General features: G+C 39.0%; 1 protein-coding gene across 12 annotated transcripts in view; it reads left to right on the forward strand.

The window, feature by feature from the left end:
* The first annotated feature begins 393 nt into the window (after positions 1–393).
* RXYLT1 (ribitol xylosyltransferase 1) overlaps positions 394–19,497 on the forward strand; it is a 31,139-nt gene continuing 12,035 nt past the window's right edge. The window contains exons 1-5 of one of the 12 annotated variants that reach the window (XM_077954675.1): positions 394–676; positions 1,880–2,035; positions 3,405–3,568; positions 5,262–5,383; positions 5,848–5,950. Coding sequence is in view for 8 of the 12 variants with exons in the window: in XM_015152201.3 (XP_015007687.1) it covers positions 505–676; positions 1,880–2,035; positions 5,848–5,950 (431 nt within the window). In the remaining 4 variants the exon portion in view is untranslated. Of the gene's footprint in view, positions 1,119–1,879; positions 2,036–3,404; positions 3,569–5,261; positions 5,384–5,847; positions 5,951–13,829; positions 13,966–19,497 lie in introns of those variants that run through there. The other 11 variants (XM_077954669.1, XM_077954668.1, XM_077954671.1 and 8 more) reach the window with 11 other exon arrangements.

Consider the following 19,497-nt stretch of genomic DNA (forward strand, 5'->3'; position numbering starts at 1 on the left):
TCCACTCATCCATCAATGTAGTAGGCACTGTCCCAGGCGCTAGGGATTCCATGTAGAGCAAAAAACATCACGGTCCATGCCTTCACATGGCCTTCATGGATCACCACGGGTGCTCTTTTTCCCCCGAGTCTTTATGTACTTGGGAAAAGTGGCAGGGTTGAAAGGTGTAATGGGTACACGGCAGAGGTCAGAGAGGCTCCCACCCAGCCCGGCGTCTGGAAGCACTTGGGGTAGTGGCCGCTCCTGGACCCCCTATTCCGGGGTCGGCGGTGGGCAGGCAGGCCCTGTGCCCGGTGGAGGAGGCGGGACTGGAGGGGGCGGGGCCTGTGCGGGAGGCGGGAGGTGGGCGTGCCCGGGGCGGGGCTGTACCGGGCGCTCGGCGGAAGAGCCTTTGATGGGGACGGCCTGGAAAGTGCCTGGGCCTGCGCTGGACGCCTCCCGGGCCCCGGCTTCTGTTTCCGCCGGCTCCATGGCGGTGGCTGCCTGACTGGAAGCCCGAGTGGGATGCGGCTGACGCGGAAGCGGCTCTGCTCATTTCTCATCGCCCTGTACTGCCTATTCTCCCTCTACGCTGCCTACCACGTCTTCTTCGGGCGCCGCCGACAGGCGCCGGCGGGGTCCCCGCGGGGCCTCAGGAAGGGGGCGGTGGCCCCCGCGCGGGAGAGACGCGGCCGAGGTAGGACTGGGGCTGCAGCTTCCCTCCGGCTCTGAGCGCCTGGCTAGGGGCTGCTGAGCGGCAGGGGCCGGGTTCCCGCACCCCGCTCTCAAGTCCGGGGTTACCCGCGGGGCCTGAGACGCGCTTTGCCTCCTACAGCCCCTCGAGCTAGCCCTTGGCTCGGGATTGGAGACTGGCCCTTAATTCTTACCCAGATCTCACACGCTGTCCCCGCTCCCCATCCCAGAGGTTGACAGGCGCGAACGCCTTTCAAACACGTGTTAAAATGCAAGACGTCGTCTCAAATGCCAGAGATTTGCGGGAGTGCTCCTTGAAGGCCTCAAAATCGCCGCAAGGTCTAAGACATCCGTTTCCATATTGAAACAAAGCCGTCTAGGCCGGTCGCGGTGGCTCAAGCCTGTAATCCCAGCACTTTGGGAGGCCGAGGCGGGCGGATCACAAGGTCAGCAGATCGAGACCATCCTGGCTAACACCGTGAAACCCCGCCTCTACTAAAAAAATACAAAAACTAGCCGGGCGAGGTGGCGGGCGCCTGTAGTCCCAGCTACTTGGGAGGCTGAGGCAGGAGAATGGCGTGAACCCGGGGAGCGGAGCTTGCAGTGAGCCAAGATCGCGCCACTGCACTCCAGCCTGGGGCACAGAGCAAGACTCCGTCTCAAAAACAAAAAAAAACCAAAGCCCTCTAATCCTGCAGTGACCGTAAGGCAGGCTTTACCTCCAAATTCTGGTCCCCTGTCCGGTGTTTTAATTTATGTTAAGATCAGACTCAGCTTTCTCTCTCCCTTTATTCAGAATTTTGCACGATAGTATCTAAGACTGGTGAACACTACACTCTGAAGTCAGTTTTTTGTGCATAGGTTACCTGTATACAATAGATAAAAGAATTGCAGAAGTTAAACCTGTAACTTAATACATATTATCCTGTTATTTTTAAAGGTTTTGTTTTGGGGAAGAGAATTTTCCTGTTTCAAGTTAGCATTTTATTTCTAAGACCTTTCAGAGTAAAAAAAGTTCAGTTAAAAAAATTGCCGATAGTTTCTTTTTTGTTATCATTGTGTATAACCAGTTTAAATTCAGTTGCTCTATCTCTCAAAAATTAAAGTTAGGATGAAATTAGAACTAACACTTAATTTAAATGATTTGAATTTACCTACAGCTGCAATAACACCTAACTGGTAAACACTGTTACTCTTTTTAAAACAGAACAGTTCACTTTGGAAAGTGAAGAATGGAATCCTTGGGAAGGAGATGAAAAAAATGAGCAACAATACAGATTTAAAACTAGCCTTCAAGTATTAAATAAATCCACGAAAGGAAAAACAGACCTCAGTGTACAAATCTGGGGCAAAGCTGCCATTGGTAAGTTAATATGTAGAAGGAAGACATGTAAAAAGCATTGTAAAATGTACTTTATTGATATGAAATTCATTTTAATATAATTTATTTCATAACTTGTTAATTAAGGCATCATGATATATTTTTTCACTTTTTGTCAGTAATTCCTTTCTCCTTCCAATTAGACAACATCTGTTTGTAAATGTACACACATACATGTTCCACTGTTGGTCTTTAGCAGAGCACAGCTTCATTTATCGATACATTGAGTAGGCTGTATAGTGTCATTAGATTGCAAAACATATGTCAACTGAATTTTCATGAATCTGTGTATTTTTTGGACACTGATACACAAATATAAGATGTGGCCCCTGGCCTTGAGGGCCAAACACATTTGGGAAACACTGAAGAGTACAAAGTTAAGGTTCTTCATTGCAGGCCTTTCTCAAGAGCCTTTAATATGACAGTGTTCATTGTATCAGCAAAGGAATATATTATAGTATGTAGTTGATTAAACTTGATTGCACACAGGCGTTTTTGCTGTGAATATCATGAGAGTGTAGTGTTCTAAGATATATATTATGCTCAATTAGAGAATGGGGCTGTGAGGGTTCAAACAGTCACAAAGAATTTAGTGACTTACCACTTTATTTGGCCTTTGAACATGAGCTGGGTTTGTGTACAATAAGGGATATGGATAGAAAGTACCAGATGAGAGGAAAATGTACAGAGGATAGTCCTCTGCTCACGGTATTTCATAAATTCGTTCATACTTACATACAAGTATACATCCTGGAAGATTACTACCAGTCTCTAAATTTCAAGCACCTGAAACCAGGTCTTCAGTCATCAAGTTCTGACCATTATTTTTTAAATAAAGTCCCTAATACTGATTTCTTCTTTTAAATCCCAGATTTTCATTTCCAGACTTCTGTCTTTTCAATCTGATAAGCGCAAAGTGGCCAAGTGAATTTCATCAAATGCTACCTTTTTTTTTTTTTTTTTTTTTTTAATCACCTCTGCTGGCAGGAAAAATGCTACTTTCATCAGCCTATTCTCTAGGCACAGTTATGAAATACCGTTATAGACATTCCCATTCAAAAAGGGAAAAAAATTGAAGTGAAAAAGTGTCACTGGTCCAAGCAATTTTGAAATCTAAATTTCATCTGAATGGTCAGCTCCATTTGATTATATTGCAGGCCTAGGAATAATCTATGACTTGTACAGCTTTGCCCTCTGGCATTTCAGCCATACTCTTGAAGTCATCTTTTCCTTTTTCATAAAAAGTAACACAAGTTTGCAGCTTAGTAACTTTATCAGCCTGTTGACAGCTGGTAAAATTTTCAGAGCCCATCAGCCTTCTTTCATTGTGACCTCTTTCTGTCTTTTTTAGTCCAAGCTGGCAGTGTTTCTGCTCATATAACATTCTGAAGAACCTTGTGGGCCTCCTGTGTATGTCACAGGATTCCCTCCATTAGATGGGAAGCTCCTCTGCAGATCTTTTCTGAGTAATCCCATCTCCATTTCTGGCTTCTGCTGAGATAGCTGAGGAGACCTGTAAGTCACATGTGTAATCTCTTCAAAGAGCCTTTTGTGTGAATGAATATTCAGATCTTCTGTTCCTTCTGAGACACTAGCAAAAGGTTGTGCAGCCACATCCTTGGTCTTCTTTCTGGAACACCCTTTGCAGACAGTAAATCTAATTTTTCACCTCTTTTGCAATCTTAATGGTCTGAGAATTTCCCAAATCATCAAATTCTGGTTCCCTTTTGCTTAACAGTTTTTCCTTCTATCTCTTTCTTCTTATATTTCATTAATCACCAAGAAGAAACCAGTCCACACCTTTCACTTTGCTTGGAACCCTCCAGCTAATTATTGAAGTTTATCACAAGTTCTGCTTTCCATGTAACTGCAGGATACAATCCAACTAAGCTTTTTACTGTTATGTAACAAGGATCCTCATCCTTCCAGTTTCTAATAACACATTCCTGATTTTATTCTGAGCTCTCACCAACAATTTATTTAATATACATATTCTAGGAGTGATGTCTCATGCCTGTAATCGAGCGCTTTGGGAGGCTGAGGCAGGTGGATCACTTGAGGCCAGGAGTTCAAGACCAGCCTGGCCATCATGGTGAAACCCCATCTCTACCAAAAATACAAAAATTAGCCAGACATTGTGGCACATGCCTGTAATCCCAGCTACTCAGGAGGCTGAGGCAGGAGAATTGCTTGAACCCGGGAGGTGGAGGTTGCGGTGAGCCAAGATCATGCCACCTTATTCCAGCCTGGGCTACAGAGTGAGACTCTGTCTCTAAATAAATAAATAAATAAATAATTTTTAAAAATTGCATATTCTTACCAACAATCTGCTTATGATGATTTAGATATCCTCTAAGACAATACAGGTTTTCTCTACTCTGCCTCACTTTGAGTCTTCACTAGCTGAGTCATTAACATCCATATTTCTGTCTGCAGGTTATTCAAGGCAATCTAATCTAGGCTTTTTAAAATCGTCCTCACAATTCTCTCAGCCTTTACCCATTACCCAATTTCAGAGCCACTTCCACATTTTTAAGTATTTGTTACAGTAGCACCCCATTTCCAGGTACCATAATCTTAACTGTATAATCCATAGCATCCTATTGCAACCGTAACAAATTACCACAAATTTAGTATCTTACTTTTCTGAAGGCAGAACTCTAAAATGTGTGGGGGCTGTGTTACTTTTGGAGGCTCTAGAGGAGAACCTGTTTCCTTACCGTTGAGAGTTTCTAGGGGCTACCCGTATTCCTTCATTTATGGCCCCACATCACTCTGACCTCTGCTTCCATCTTTATATATCCCTTGCCTCACTCTGACCCTCCTGCCTCCCTTGTGTGAGGACTCTTGAGATTACATAGGGCCCACCTAGATAATCTATAATAATCTCTTCACCTCAGCATCCTTAACTCAATTGTATTTTTAAAGTGTGTTTTGCCATGTAAGGTAACATATTCCTAGATTCTAGAGATTAGAATATGGACATCTTTGCTGGTGGGGCAGGGAGACATTATTCAACCCATCACATTTGGAAAGCTTTATCTAATTGTCCATGTTTTAAACATGGTGGCTTGGGTTTCCTTTAGTACCAGGGTACAATGAGAATGAAACAAAAACCTCTTTGAGTGTAACCAAAACAGGGTGCCCAGAAGTGGTGTATGGTCTCCATAGTACTTCATTGAGTAACACTGCTCTTCTCTACTCTCAGAGCTTTCATTCAGGTGAAATCATGGTAAAACATCAGGGGCTGCCATAAGGAGAAAAGATGCAGTGGCATTTGTCTGTGAAGGGGATCATGCATTCAGGGATATGTGTTCAAGTGAGGAGGAGGTAATGTCCCCTTGACATATTGAATGTATTAATATATGTAAATACATGAGCTCCTCTGGCTCCATTTGGCACAAAATGGCAACTCCCCCTAATTTGTTATAAAAATAGTTCTAACCACATAGTATAGTTTACTTTGTAATATAATACATTTCATTTCAGAATAAGACAGGTGTAAAGATCTATATAAATTAGGGGTTTCTCAAATCTAGAGTAGGAGAGGTCTTTAATATTAACTCACATTTTGCCACATTTTACACACTGACAGCTTCTGAGCTCTGTCTCTCATTAGCTGCCATGTTGATTTGGAGCTGTTGCTTGGTAGCACTGCCTGCCAGCGGCCCTAAGGGGAGGCATTCTGGTTTTACAGTCAAATGAGTAAAAGAATAGAACATAAACTTGTCTCATGCACCAGAGTAGATGAGACAGTAAATTGTTTTGATTTTGTTTTTGTTGTTAATTACCAGGCTTGTATCTCTGGGAGCACATTTTTGAAGGCTTACTTGATCCCAGCGATGTGACTGCTCAATGGAGAGAAGGAAAGTCAATCGTAGGAAGAACACAATACAGGTATTAGTTGTATTAGTTTGTGCAACATTAACCTTTGGTGTTTTGCTCTACAATATTTTATGTGAATACTAAAAGAAAAATAATAGGAAAATATATTTGTAAAAATATTTCTATTTCAACTTGTAAAGAACAGAGAAGTAAATCTCATGAATATGTATTCATAATTAAGCTTACTTGGACCTTATGAAATTGTATATTACAGAATACTCCTTTTTTGGAATCATATGTCTGTTTTATTTTTATCTAATTATATGGAAAAGTTCATACTCCACATCTTACAGCATTTGAATGGTGACAGCCATTTTAAAACATTTTGTATCTTGAAGGAATAATATGTAAACCTAAAAGTATTTTCATTTTTCTCTTTCATATAATAGTCATGTTCACTTTCTTAAATATTTAGATATCAAAGCTCTTGCTCTCACTTTTTTAGATTTTTGTTTATTAAAACAAATTTGATGAGTTCTATCAGGATTTATTTTTTATTTTAGATTATTTATTTTTTATTTTAGATTTAATAAAACCAATGTATTGCTTAGACTTTTTTGGCCTTTTTATATAACTCTTATCTATGACTGCATATTTTCTGAGTGTTTTTAAGTATATTAGGATTGTTTTATTTAGGGAAACTATAATTTTATCATATGAAATGCTATTTTATTAGATTTTGCTTTCTTATTGAAATTAAAAATAAAAAATTATTTTTAAATGCTTATTTTATATAACAGTTGTATTATTAGGGGGAAAATGTGAACTAAAGATTCCGCTTTCTATTGGAATTTCATTCTTTTCTACAGAAATCAGGAAAGGAAAAGCTGCGTCAATTTTGTTCTAATTTTTACTACAGCTTTAATTCTTTATATACACTTGGAAAGCAATTTTATTGCATGTATCTTTTCAAAGTTATCCTTAACAAGTAAACAGGTTTTTAAAATTATCGTTGGTAATGATTATTTTTCCTTTCATCTTCATGCTTCTGTTGATCTAATCCCATTCAAGAGCTTAAGTATAGACCTAAACTTACAATGGTTGGATTTGGGTGTTTGAAAGTAAATGTGTATTATGTGTATAAATCTAATATTTTGGTATTTGAAAAGTAAATGTGTGTTATATTAGTCTAATCCATAATATATAACATTTTCAGAAAAGTTATTAAAAAATTCATGAAGACGTTAGCATCTTTAAGGTTAAAATTAAGGTTAAAATTATACATTGTTGCTATAATAATAGTGACAGATTTGAGCAAATAACATTAACTCCCAAAAGAAAGCCAAATGTATCCTTTACTTCTGAAATATTTGAGGTAGATTTTATAGGCATACTTTAGAGCTGTTGGGTGTTCAGTTCCACAGCACTGCAGTAAAGCAAATATTGCATTAAATCAAGTCATATGAATTTTTTGATTATCCAGTGCATATGAAAGTTTTGTTTACACTGTACTGTAGTCTGTTAAGTGTGTAATAGTATTATGCCTAAAAAAAAAAAAAAGTACCTTAAGTGAAAAATACTTTATTGCTAAAAAATGCTAACAGTTATCTGAACCATCAGCAAGTCATCATCTTTTTGCTGGTGGAGGGTCTTGCCTCGATGTTGATGTATCAGGGTGTTGATGACTAATCAGGGTGGTGGTTGCTGAAGGTTGGGGTGGCCGTGGCAATTTCTTAAAATACGACAACAATGAAGTTTGCCACATCCGTTGACTCTTCATTCACAGAAGTTTTCTCTGTAGCACATGATGCTATTTGGTGGCATTTTTACCCATAGAACTTCTTTCAAAATTGGAGTCAATCCTAGGCCGGACACAGTGGCTCATGCCTGTAATCCCAGTACTTTGGGAGGCTGAGGTGGGTGGATCACTTGAGGTCAGGAGTTCGAGACCAGCCTGGCTATCATCGTGAAACCCCATCTCTACTAAAAATACAAAAATTGGCTGGGAGTGGCAGCACACACCTGTAATCCCAGCTACTTGGGAGGCTGAGGCAAAAGTATCCTTGAACCTGGGAGTCAGAGGGTGCAGTGAGGTAAGATCATGCCACTGCACTCCAACCCCAGGCGACAGAATGAGACTCTGTCTCAAAAAAAAAAAGTTAAAATTGGAGTCAGTCCTCTCAAACCCTGCTGCTGCTTTATCAACTACATTTTTTGAATATTCTGAATCCTTTATTGTCACTTCACCAGTGTTCACCATATTGTATCCTCACCGGAAGTAGATTCCATCTCAGGAAACCACTTTCTTTGTTCATTCATAAAAAGCAGCTCCTCATGTGTTGAAGTTTTATCATGAGATTGCAACAATTCAGTCACACCTTCAGGTTCCACTTCTAATTCTACTTTTTTTGCCATTTCTGCCACATCTGCAGTGACTTCCTCCCCTTAAATCTTGAACCCCTCAAAGTCATCCATGAGGGTTTAAATCAGCTTCTTCCAAACTCCTTATAATGTTGGTGTTTTGACCTCGTCCCATGAATCATGAATGTTCATGGTATCCAGAATAATGAATCATTTCCAGAAGGTTTTCATTGACTTTGCCCGGATCCATCAGAGGAACTACTGTCTGTGGCAGCTATAGCCTTATGAAAGTATTTCTTTTGTTGTTGTTGTTGTTGTTGTTTTGAGACAGAATCTCGTTCTGTCACCCAGGCTGGAGGGCAGTGTCGTAATAGCTTGCTGCAACCTCCGCCTCCCAGGTTCAAGTGATTCTCGTGCTTCAACATCCCAAGTAGCTGGGACTATGGGCACACGCCACCACACCCAGCTAATTTTTGTATTTTTAGTAGAGATGGGGTTTTACCATGTTGGCCAGGCTGGTCTTGGACTCCTGTCTCCAAGTGATCCACATGCTTCAGCTTCCCAAAGTGCTAGGATTACAGGCGTGAGCCATTGTGTCTGGCCAGAAAGTATTTCTTAAATAAGACCTGAAAGTCAAAATTACTCCTTGATCCATGGGCTGCAGAATGGATATTTTGTTAGCAGGTATGAGGGCATGAATCTGTCCGTCTCCATCAGATCTCTTGGGTGACCAGGTGCATTGTCAATGAGCAGTAATATTTTGAAAGGAATCCTTTTTTCTGAGCAGTACTTCTCAATAGTAAGCTTAAAATATTCAGTAAACCATGGTGTGAACAGATGTTGCTGTCATCTAGGCTTTGTTCCATTTATAGGGCACAGGCAGAGTAGATTTAGGATAGTTCTTAAAGGTCCTAGGATTTTCAGAATAATAAATGAGCACTGGCTTCAGCTTTAAGCCACCAGCTACATTTAGCCCCTAATAAGAGAATCAGCCTGTCTTTTGAAGCTTTGAAGCCAGGCATTGACTTCTCTCTAACTATGAAAGTCCTGGATGCCATCTTCTGCTGATATAAAGCTGTTTCATCTGCATTGAAAATCTGTTGTCTAGTGTAGCCACCTTCAGCAATGAAGATCTTAGCTAGATCTTCTGGATAACTTGCTGCAGCTTCTACATTAGCACTTGCTGCTTCACCTTACATTTGTATGTTATGGAGATGGCTTCTTTCCTTAAACCTCATGAATCAACCTCTGGTAATGTCAGACTTTTCTCCTGCAGCTTCCTCACCTTTCTCAACCTTCATAGAATTGAAAAGAGTGGAGGCCTTGCTCTGGATTAGGCTTTGGCTTTAGGGAATGTTGTGGCTGGTTTGATCCTCTATCCAGACTATTAAACATTTCTCCATATGAGCAGTAAGACTATATCACCTTCACATCATTCATGTTGTTCACTGGAGTAGCACTTCTCATTTCCTTCAATAACTTTTCCTTTGCATTCCCACCTTGGCTGTTTGGCACAAGAGGCCTAGCTTTCAGCTTGCTTTAGCTTTTGACATGCCTTCCTCACTAAGCTTAATTATTTCTAGCTTTTGGTTGCAAGCTTCTCCAACCCACTTTATTTTATTGTTGTTGTTGTTCTGTTTTGTTTTGTCTTAGGCTTTTAGCAGCCTGAAGCCATGGCTTTTAGTTTCTGTCTTTAGTAATAAGCAGAAAAGAGGGATAAGAAAAGGGGCTTTACTGACCCAACCAGAAACAGAAACTATGAATCCATGCCTATATTCTCTCCCTCGGACACTCCTGAAAGTGAGAGACTTGCGACTGTTCCTTTCACCTAGAGGGTATTACAGGGTTATTAATTATAGGGAACACTTAGAGGGTATTATAGGGTTATTAATTGGCCTAATAATGTTGTGTCTCAGGGAATAGGGAGGCCCAAGGAGATGGAGAGAAACGGGGGAATACTGGTTGGTGGAGCAGTTAGACCACACACACAGCATTTATCTATTAAGTTTGCCATCAGATCTTGTGAGCTTATTCACTATCATGAGAACAGTACAAGAAAGACCTGCCCCCATGATTCAGTTACTTCCCACTGGGCACCTCCCACAACATGTGGGAATTGTGGGCACTACAATTCCAGATGAGATTTGGGTGGGGACACAGCCAAACCATATCTCATAGTGAGCACATGCTGTTGGAAAATGGTACCAATAGAATTGCTTGACTGGGGATCACCACAAACTTGCAATTTGTAAAAAAAAACTTTATTTGCAAAGTACAATAAAGTGTAGCACAATAAAATAAGGTGTGCTGGTATTACGGCCAAAGAGTAATACCGTTTCCTCTTAGGATTTAAGAGAACTATATTCAAGAAAGGCCTCCATTGTATGAGGTATTTTTAAACAGCTTATTAAAGTGTTAGGTTCGTGAAAAATAGCGTACATAATTTATCCAAAATTAATAAGCTTTTATGCATTCTTGAGTTGAATCAGCTACATGGGTACTAACTTAAGTGTTTCCACACATTCACCATCCTTATTTGACCAAAAGTGAATCAGAAGTAATGGCTCACCTTGAAGATATTGGAAGAATTTCTAAGTACTGTTAAGATACTTGTTGAAAATAAGTGTAAATATATTTTGTTTAAATAAACAAATGAGCTTATATCATTTAATTGTAGCCTCGAGACAATTCTAAGACAGAAGTAGAAAGGATATCATCAGTGTTGCAGGGCTCATCAGGCTCAGGAATGCTGATTTTCATCAACACATAGGCCCAAAGAATGAATTCCAGCATACCAAATAAATTATATAGAATGGAGAGCGAGCTGTCAGTCAGGCCATGTGTTTGTATTGGTTTGACTGACACATTCTTTCAATATAGGCAGGCTACAAGTGATAACCAATTATTTGAGGGTTGATTCCACATGGAACCATAATATGGGATTTAATTATATGTAGTGCTTTTAACTCTATTTCAGAAAGAAAGACAGAAATATGACTCCTTGTTCACCACTGAATCAGTAACATCATCCATAGGCTGTGCTCAGAATATTAATACATGAATACATACAGGGCAAACTGAACTTCTGGATGAGCCTGATGAAGCCCCGTCACTTCTGGGCAGCGTCGCATGTGACTCAGTTATTGAGAGCACAGACTCTGGAGCCAGACTATCTTAGTTCAAATTCTTTTATTTTTTTGAGACAGAGTCTTGCTCTGTCACCCAGGCTGGAGTGCAGTGACACAGTCTCGGCTCACTGCAGCCTCCACCTCCCGGGTTCAAGCGATTCTCCTGCCTCAGCCTCCCAAATAGCTGGGATTACAGGCGCCCATCACCGCTCCCAGCTAACTGACCTCATGATCCGCCTGACTCAGCCTCCAAAACTGCTGGGATTACAGGTGTGAGCCACTGCACCTGGCCTAGTTCAAATTCTTCTTCTGTCACTTTGCTGTCTGACCTTGGGCAAGTTTCTTAACCTCTCTGTTTCAGTTTCCTCACGTTTAAGGCAAATAATAGTTCATATTTCACAGGATTATTGCAAAGATTAAATGTGTTAATAAATTACAGGGCTTACAATAGTATCTAATACGTAATAATCACTATAGAAATCTTGTTGCTATTTTCTTATTTTTAGTGTTACATAACTAAGTACTGCAACATCTTCCTACAAGCAGTTCTCCTTTTTCTGTTTCCAGTACTGTCTCTTATCCCTCCATCATGTACCTGCCCACAAATGCCTTATTGATACATTCTTTATATTAATATGGTTCAATTCAGTTTTAAGCTAGCCTGAGACTCATTCTGTCTCTTAAAGGAACTTTGCCTACCACTACTCATAACCATCATATGTTGATTTATAGTTTAATCTCATAGGACAATTTTATTTTTAATTTCTTAGGAGGAACCTTACTTCTACTCAGCGTGGCTTTTGCTCATCCCCCAAAGACTGCCTTCAGAATCCTATCATTTCTCTGTATAGTCATTACCACAGGCTATATAAATGTCTACCCCTTTGGTAAAACAAAAGGTAGATCATAAATTATTAATTGTTATCAAGATTCGATTATAACATCTTCAATGAGCATCTGCTGCTTATGAAAGAGTTGAACTTATTTCCAAAGATCATGATAGAATAAAACATGTCGGATGGCATTTTTAGAATTTCCAGGCATTACTTTCGTAAGAAGTTAGCTCACTGTGAATGAAAGCATTTATAGATAACATTAATGGTTAATGACGTGACATTTATTTAGGTCAAATGCTGGAGCATAAATCAGTGCAGATCCCAAATAAAATTTTCATTGGTAAACAAAGACAAAACAGTTTTTCAAAATGCCACATTTATTCTTTTAATGTTAAAATATCCTTTAAAAAATAGTAGTGAGAGTGATGGCCAATGCTTATAAAGAGCTTACTATGCGCCAAACAGTTCTATACACTTAATAACTTAATTTGTTTAATCCTTACCACAACCCAATGAAGTATCATTGTTTACATTTTGCAAGTTAGGAAACTAAGACACAAGGAGATTAAATAACTTCCCCACAGCCACAAACTAATAATTATAACAAATAACATCTAACATTTACCTAGCTCTTACTATGTTTGAGACTCTATTATTCAGTGCTCACAAGGATCCATGAGGCGGGTACTGTGCTTACCTCTTTTGAGCACTGAAAGGCTAAGTACCTGGCCTGAGGTTACATACTTCTAATTAGTGGGTAAAGCCAAAAGTCAAGCACTACACTCTTGACTAAGGGACTATTCTGAGTAAGAGGCAGTTGGGATTTTTATTTTTAATGTCTTAAAAAGTTGATGATTCTGTATTGGTCCCTAAAGATCATTTTCAGTTTTTTGTAGTAAGTGGAATCTTGAAATCTAAGAACTGATGAACTAAGCAGTGTCCTACAGTAGCAACTCTGAGTTCACACTTTATCCAGTGTAATATTTAGAAACCTTGTTTTAAAAATGCACTATTTTGATACATTTTTGGTTTGACAGAAGACAGCTGCTGAAACTCTTTCTCTCTAATCACTCCTGTTCAGCCAAAGTCTCACCCAAACCCATGTAGTCAAGATAAAGAAATGAGAAATTGCCAGCTCTTGGCTCTTAGGCTTCTTCAAAGATTAATGAGCATTCAGGCTGCTTAGAAGGCATCCAGCTGTGGGTGAGATTGGCTTCCAGCCTGGCAGAGTAAACACTGAGGCCCACAGTCATGTCCCAGCTCTGCTGCTGGCGTGCTATGAGATTTCCCAGCCTTCTGGGGTCTTATTGTCTTATTTTAAAATGGAAAGAATCCTGAGTCAACAGCAACATTGAAGTAGTTGCTGTGTTCCAGGGGCTTTTACAGATATTAGCTCAGTGAATTTTAATCCTCAAAACCACCCTGTGCAGCTGGTGGTATTACTCCCATTTTGCAAATGAAAACCTTGATGTTCTGAGAGAGTAAATGACTAGTAAACAGTAAAGATGGGATTGAGCCATGGTCCTTCCTTTAACATGATAGATTAATCCGCATCATCTAGAAGTCACCTCCAATATTAAATATACTCGATTCTATAATTTCATGTTGAATTATTTTCTTTTTAAGAGATGGGGGTCTTGCTGTGTTGCCCAGACTGGAGTGCAGTGACTGTTCACAGACAAGATCATAGCATACTACAGCCTCGAACTCCTGGGCTCAAGAGATCCTCCTGCCCCAGCCTTCTGAGTAGCTGGGAATATAGGTATGCAACACTGACTGGCATCATGCTGAATTCTTAAATGGAGTCATTTTTAGAAATTCTTATCAATGCTTTGGGTCTAGAATTTTTTTCCTAATCTGCTACAACCCAGTTATAACCTCATCTTGACTTTTAAATGTTTTTAGATTTTAATATCCTCTTTATAGTAATTAAATTATAATTTTGCCATAATCCCTGTTAACTGTGATTTAACTTTTGTACATCTAATGTGCCCAATTCTTGATTATCTTTCAATGTTTTTAATTTTTTTAACTGTGTGACTTTTCAAGGTTATGTTTACTACTTAGTGAATTTTAGGCACAGGGTGCACAGTGCATGTATATACTTGAAGGGTTCTCTGATGCTTTTGCTTACACAAACTAAATTAATAGCCCCCTTTTGCTATACTCATAATTATGAAAAAAAGAGTGAAGTGCTGCAATAAAAGCATACCTGATGCATGAAATTATAATAGAAGCAAATAAAAAAGAAAATCTTTTCTCCCCTAAATCTAATATATAATATTTCTATAATAGACATTCATCTCTTGGTGATACATTTAAGAGATTTTATATACTTAGGAAACTAAAATTGCCTTTAGCTACAGGTAAGCTGCCTAAATAGTAGTAGAAATGGAGAGAAGTGGGGTGGAAAACAAATATTTACGACCAAAAGGAATAACAACTTAGCTGTCTTTGAAAAGATAAATTTGATTCATATGGGATAGTATTATATTATTTTCTCTTCAGAACACAATTTGTCATAGAATGGATCATAAATAGTCTGAATGAACACTGAATAATTTTTTTAGATTATCACCCTTACCTAAAAAGAACTTTGGGATAGATAAAAATTAGAACATCAAGTAAACAACTTCTTACAATACTGAAGCCTACTTAATAAGAGAATTGCCATTGCTTGAATCAGTCATCGGCTGATGACTCATCTCTTAAATTAGGCCTCAACTACAGAGCAAAGAGATCCTTGCTTGGAGGGTTATGTATGATATAAGAGAAAGGAGGTCACCATCAGTGAAAGGTCTTTCTTGTAGCCTTTAAGTGGTAACTTTTCATGTTACTGGTACACTCCAGTAGGATTTTCTGGGGCCAGCTAAATCCACCTAGCATGAATTCCAAAATGCCACATCATAAGGTAGACTATTCACAGTTGGAGGTCTAGCCCATACTCCTATTTCCTGTCTCTATTGATGTGTAGCTGCTGTAGGACACTCAGATCTCTATTATAGTCCACTCTGCTCTGTTCATTACCCAAGGAAATGGTTTCTCCACAGTTCTTGTTCTCAGTTTCTTACTAAGTTGTCAGTCATATTGCTTAAAACTTTGACCACCAAAATATCATTGCTCCCTAGCTTGGGAAAATGTATTTATACTGGCATTAAATGTATAATTCTTCAAAATTAAAATATTAAATAAATTGAGAGATCAAAGTATCCATTAATTCATCTTCTAGTAAATAATTGTTGAGCACCTCCTAATGTTTAATTTCCCCTTTCCTCCTTCCTAGTCTATGGAAATGGGCATTAGTATCTCCTTGCAAACTCAGACAAACTAATAGCTGAAGGGGGTAGTGGATTTATTTATAAAGTTATTAATTTATGTACTGCTTGGAGCAACATAAGTAATATCTTATTCCTAAAGGGCCTTTCAACTGGGCATGGTGGCTCACTCCCATAATCCCAGCACTGTGGGAGGCCAAGGCAGGAGGATCACTTGAGCCTAGGAGTTTGAGGTCAGCCTGGGCAACATAGTGAAACCCCATGTTTTTTCATTTAAAAAAAAAATTAAGAATAAAACAGAGGGCCTTTCCATAGTTTTCACTGTAGTAGAATAAATAAATATCTGATTTGTCAGCAAAATATGTGAGAGCAAGATCTTATGATAACCTCACCTAGGAAGTAAAAAATACTTGTATTTTGGTATGTTAATGTATGGGTGATAGAACAAGCTGCAGAGGCGGCTAAAAATTTATTTTTAAAATATCAAAATATAGACTGGGCGTGGTAGCTCCCGCCTGTAATCCCAGCATTTTGGGAGGCCAAAGCAGGCAGATATTTGAGCTCAGGAGTTTGAGACCAGCCTAGGCAACATGGCGAAACTGTATCTCTACAAGAAATACAAAAATTAGCGCCTGTTGTCCCAGCTACTTGTGGGGCTGAGGTGGGAGGATAGCTTGAGCCTGCGAGGTCAAGGCTGCAAGTGAGCTGTGATCACGTGACTGCTTTCCAGCCTGGGCGACAGACCCTGTGCCAAAAAATTAAAAAGAAGAAGAAGGGCCAGGCATAGTGGCTCACACCTGGAATCCCAGCAGTTTGGGAGGCTGAGATAGGAGGATTGCTTGAGCCCAGGAGTTCAAGACCAGCCTAGGAAACATGGTGAAACCCTGTCTCTACAAAAAACACAAAAACTTTGTGTGTGGCAGCACAAACCTGTAGTCCCAGCTACTAGGGAGGATCACTTGAGCCTGCGAGGTCAAGGCTGCAGTGAGCCTAGATTGCACCACTGCACTCCAGCCTGGGTGACAGAGCGAGACCCTGTCTCAAAAAAAAAAAAACTATTAAAATATAAAAGTTAGGCTATTTCTATGTTTATAACACCTTTCCTTAATGAGAGCTGAATTTACAGGCTGTGTCATTCAAAATGTATAATAATTGAACCCAATGTTAAATATAACGCCAGACTCATTTCTCCTCTATTTGAGCATTTATCTATATGAAATTTAATCTACAGCCATTTAAACTGCTAATATTTAAATATACCCAAATTATTTCCTATAAAATTATAGGAAATTGTTGTTTTTTAATATTTTAATTTTTTTAACTTAGTTTTGAAATAATTTTAGACTTAACAAAAATATTGCAAAAATGGTACCAAAAAAAATCCGTTATACCTTTCATCCAGATTCCTCAAATGCTAACATCTTACATAATTACAGTATAATTATTTTTTTCAGGAAAACAACATTGATACAAAACTATTATCTAATTTACACATACTCACATTCCCACTGCTGTCTCTTTTCTGGCCCAGTTTCCAATCCAGAGTCACATGGTGTGCTTGGTTTCATATCTCCTTGGCTTCAGCCAGTCTGTGATAGTTTCTCAGTCCTTGTTGACCTTGTGACTTATGAAGAGTACTGCCCATTTATTTTGTAAAATGTCCTTTAGTTTGGGTTTGTCTGATGTTTCCTCACAATTCAATTCAGGTTATGTATTTTGGTTCCGAATACCTCAGAAACAACATCGTGTCATCCTTGGTGTGTCATATTTGTTCCCATTACTGATTATGTTAACTTTGATCACTTGGCTAAGGTGCAGTCTGCCTGGTTTGTTCACTGTAAAGTTACTGTTTTTTCCATTGTCATTTTTACTAGGAGATTCTCTGGGACCATGTAAATAACCTGTTTTTCAATATGATTACAAGGTCCCAGAGTATCTCCCTTTCACCCGCAAATTTTAGCATCCACATAAATACCCAAAGACAAATAATGAAACAAATGCCATTCGTTGAATCAGTCATCAGCTGATTATTCATCTCTTAAATTAGGCCTCATCTTCAGGGCAAGGAGTAAAATGTTTAGTAGTCTTAAACGTTTTGATTTCAAGAAACAAAATAAAAGGAGCACATAATTTGAATATATGAATTATTTTGGAACAAAGAATTAAATTGTTTGTTATATGCAAATAAATACATAAAAAACAACCAAGAAAACCTCATAAAAATCCCCAGAATTACAGGATAAAAATTTAAAAATAAAGTGCAATCCCAGTAAGACTTTAGTGTTGACCATTCATTAGAAAAAAAGCCTACTGCAATAGTCTTGTCAATAAAAAAAGAAGAAATTGATAAAATAAAAAAGCCAACTATTAGAAGAGTTTAGGGCCGGGTGCGGTGGCTGGCCAGGCACAGTGACTCATGCCTGTAATCCCAGCAATTTGGGAGGCTGAGACAGGCAGATCACCTGAGGTCTGGAGTTTGAGACCAGCCTGGCCAACATGGTGAAACCCTGTCTCTATTAAAAATACAAAAATTATCCAAGTGTGGTGGCACACACTTGTAGTCCTAGCTACTTGGCAGATGAGACAGGAGAACTGCTTAAACGCAGAAGGCAGGGGTTGCAGTGAGTGGAGATTGCACCATTGCACTCCAGCCTAGGTGACAAGAGTGAAATGCTGTCTCAAAAAAAAAAAAAAAAAAAAAAAAGCATTTAGGAGGCAAAAAATTTTTTAAAAAGTCAGTTAACAGGCCAAGTGTGGTGGCTCACTCCTGTAATCCCAGAACTTTGGGAGGCTGAGGTGGGCGGATTGCCTGAGGTCAGGAGTTCGAGACCAGCCTGGCCAACATAGTGAAACCCTGTCTCTATTAAAAACATAGACAAAAAAAAATTAACTGAGTGTGGTGGTGCACGCTTGTAATCCCAGCTACTTGGGAGGCTAAGGCAAGCTAGAACCTGGGAGGCGGAGGTTGCAGTGAGCTGAGATCGCACCATTGCACTCCAGCCTGGGGAACAAGAGCAAAACTCCATCTCAAAAAAAAAAAAAAAGAATGAATCAATATAGTCATCCCTTGGTGTATGTGGGGGATTGAGATTTGGGGGCAGTATGCCAAAATCTGCACAGAATCAAGTTCTGCAGCATAGGAACAGTTGGTCCTACCTTTTAGTAAGGTTTTGCGTCCTGCTAATACTGTATTTTCCGTCAATTTGGTTGAAAAAAAAATCAGTGTATAAGTGGACCTGTGCATTCCAAACCTGTGTTAAGGGTCACCTGTATATTGGATTCCAAAAATATATTGTTTCCACAATCAGCATTAAACTCAATATTCGAATGATTTCTCTGGACTTTCTAAGTATTGAAAAGTACTTATTAGGAGGAAAGTTTTTAACTACATCAGTAGCAAAAGAGAGAATACTAAAAATTATAAGTTCTAATTATTAAATATATGTAAAGACATCGAGAAAAGCAAATCACTGTTTTAAAATTCTGGATATGAGTTCTTAATATATATATTTATTCTTCAGTTAATTGAATTTTATGATTGATGCTTGACTAATAACCTTAGGAATGAAAGTGTAGCATTCATCATGTGTAAGTGTACTATAATATCTCATACATAAGCCTCACTTTGCAAAATAAATGTATAGCAAGAAAGTTATTAAATTGGATTTTTGTAACTTGATTTATATTTTCAATGCAGTAGGAGAACTTAGGTAAATTGGTAGAGCAAATAACTTTCTTAAAGAAAATTACTGCTTATGCATTCAGTATTTACTAAGTGCCTACTGTTTAGTTCATAGTAGGCTCTGAAGAATTTCATAATGAATAAAATGCCTTCTCCTAACCTCAAGAAGTTCACAGACTAGTGGTTGAGACAAACACATAAATTATATTTTCTTTTTCTTCTTTTTTGAGACAGTCTTGCTCTGTCATCCAGACTGGAGTGCAGTGGCACGATCTTGGCTCACTGCAACCTCCACCTCCTAGGTTCAAGCAATTCTCCTGCCTCGGCCTCCCAAGTA

This window comes from Macaca mulatta, chromosome 11 (assembly GCF_049350105.2).
Source record: "Macaca mulatta isolate MMU2019108-1 chromosome 11, T2T-MMU8v2.0, whole genome shotgun sequence".
In the NCBI taxonomy this organism is placed as follows: Eukaryota; Metazoa; Chordata; class Mammalia; order Primates; family Cercopithecidae; genus Macaca; species Macaca mulatta.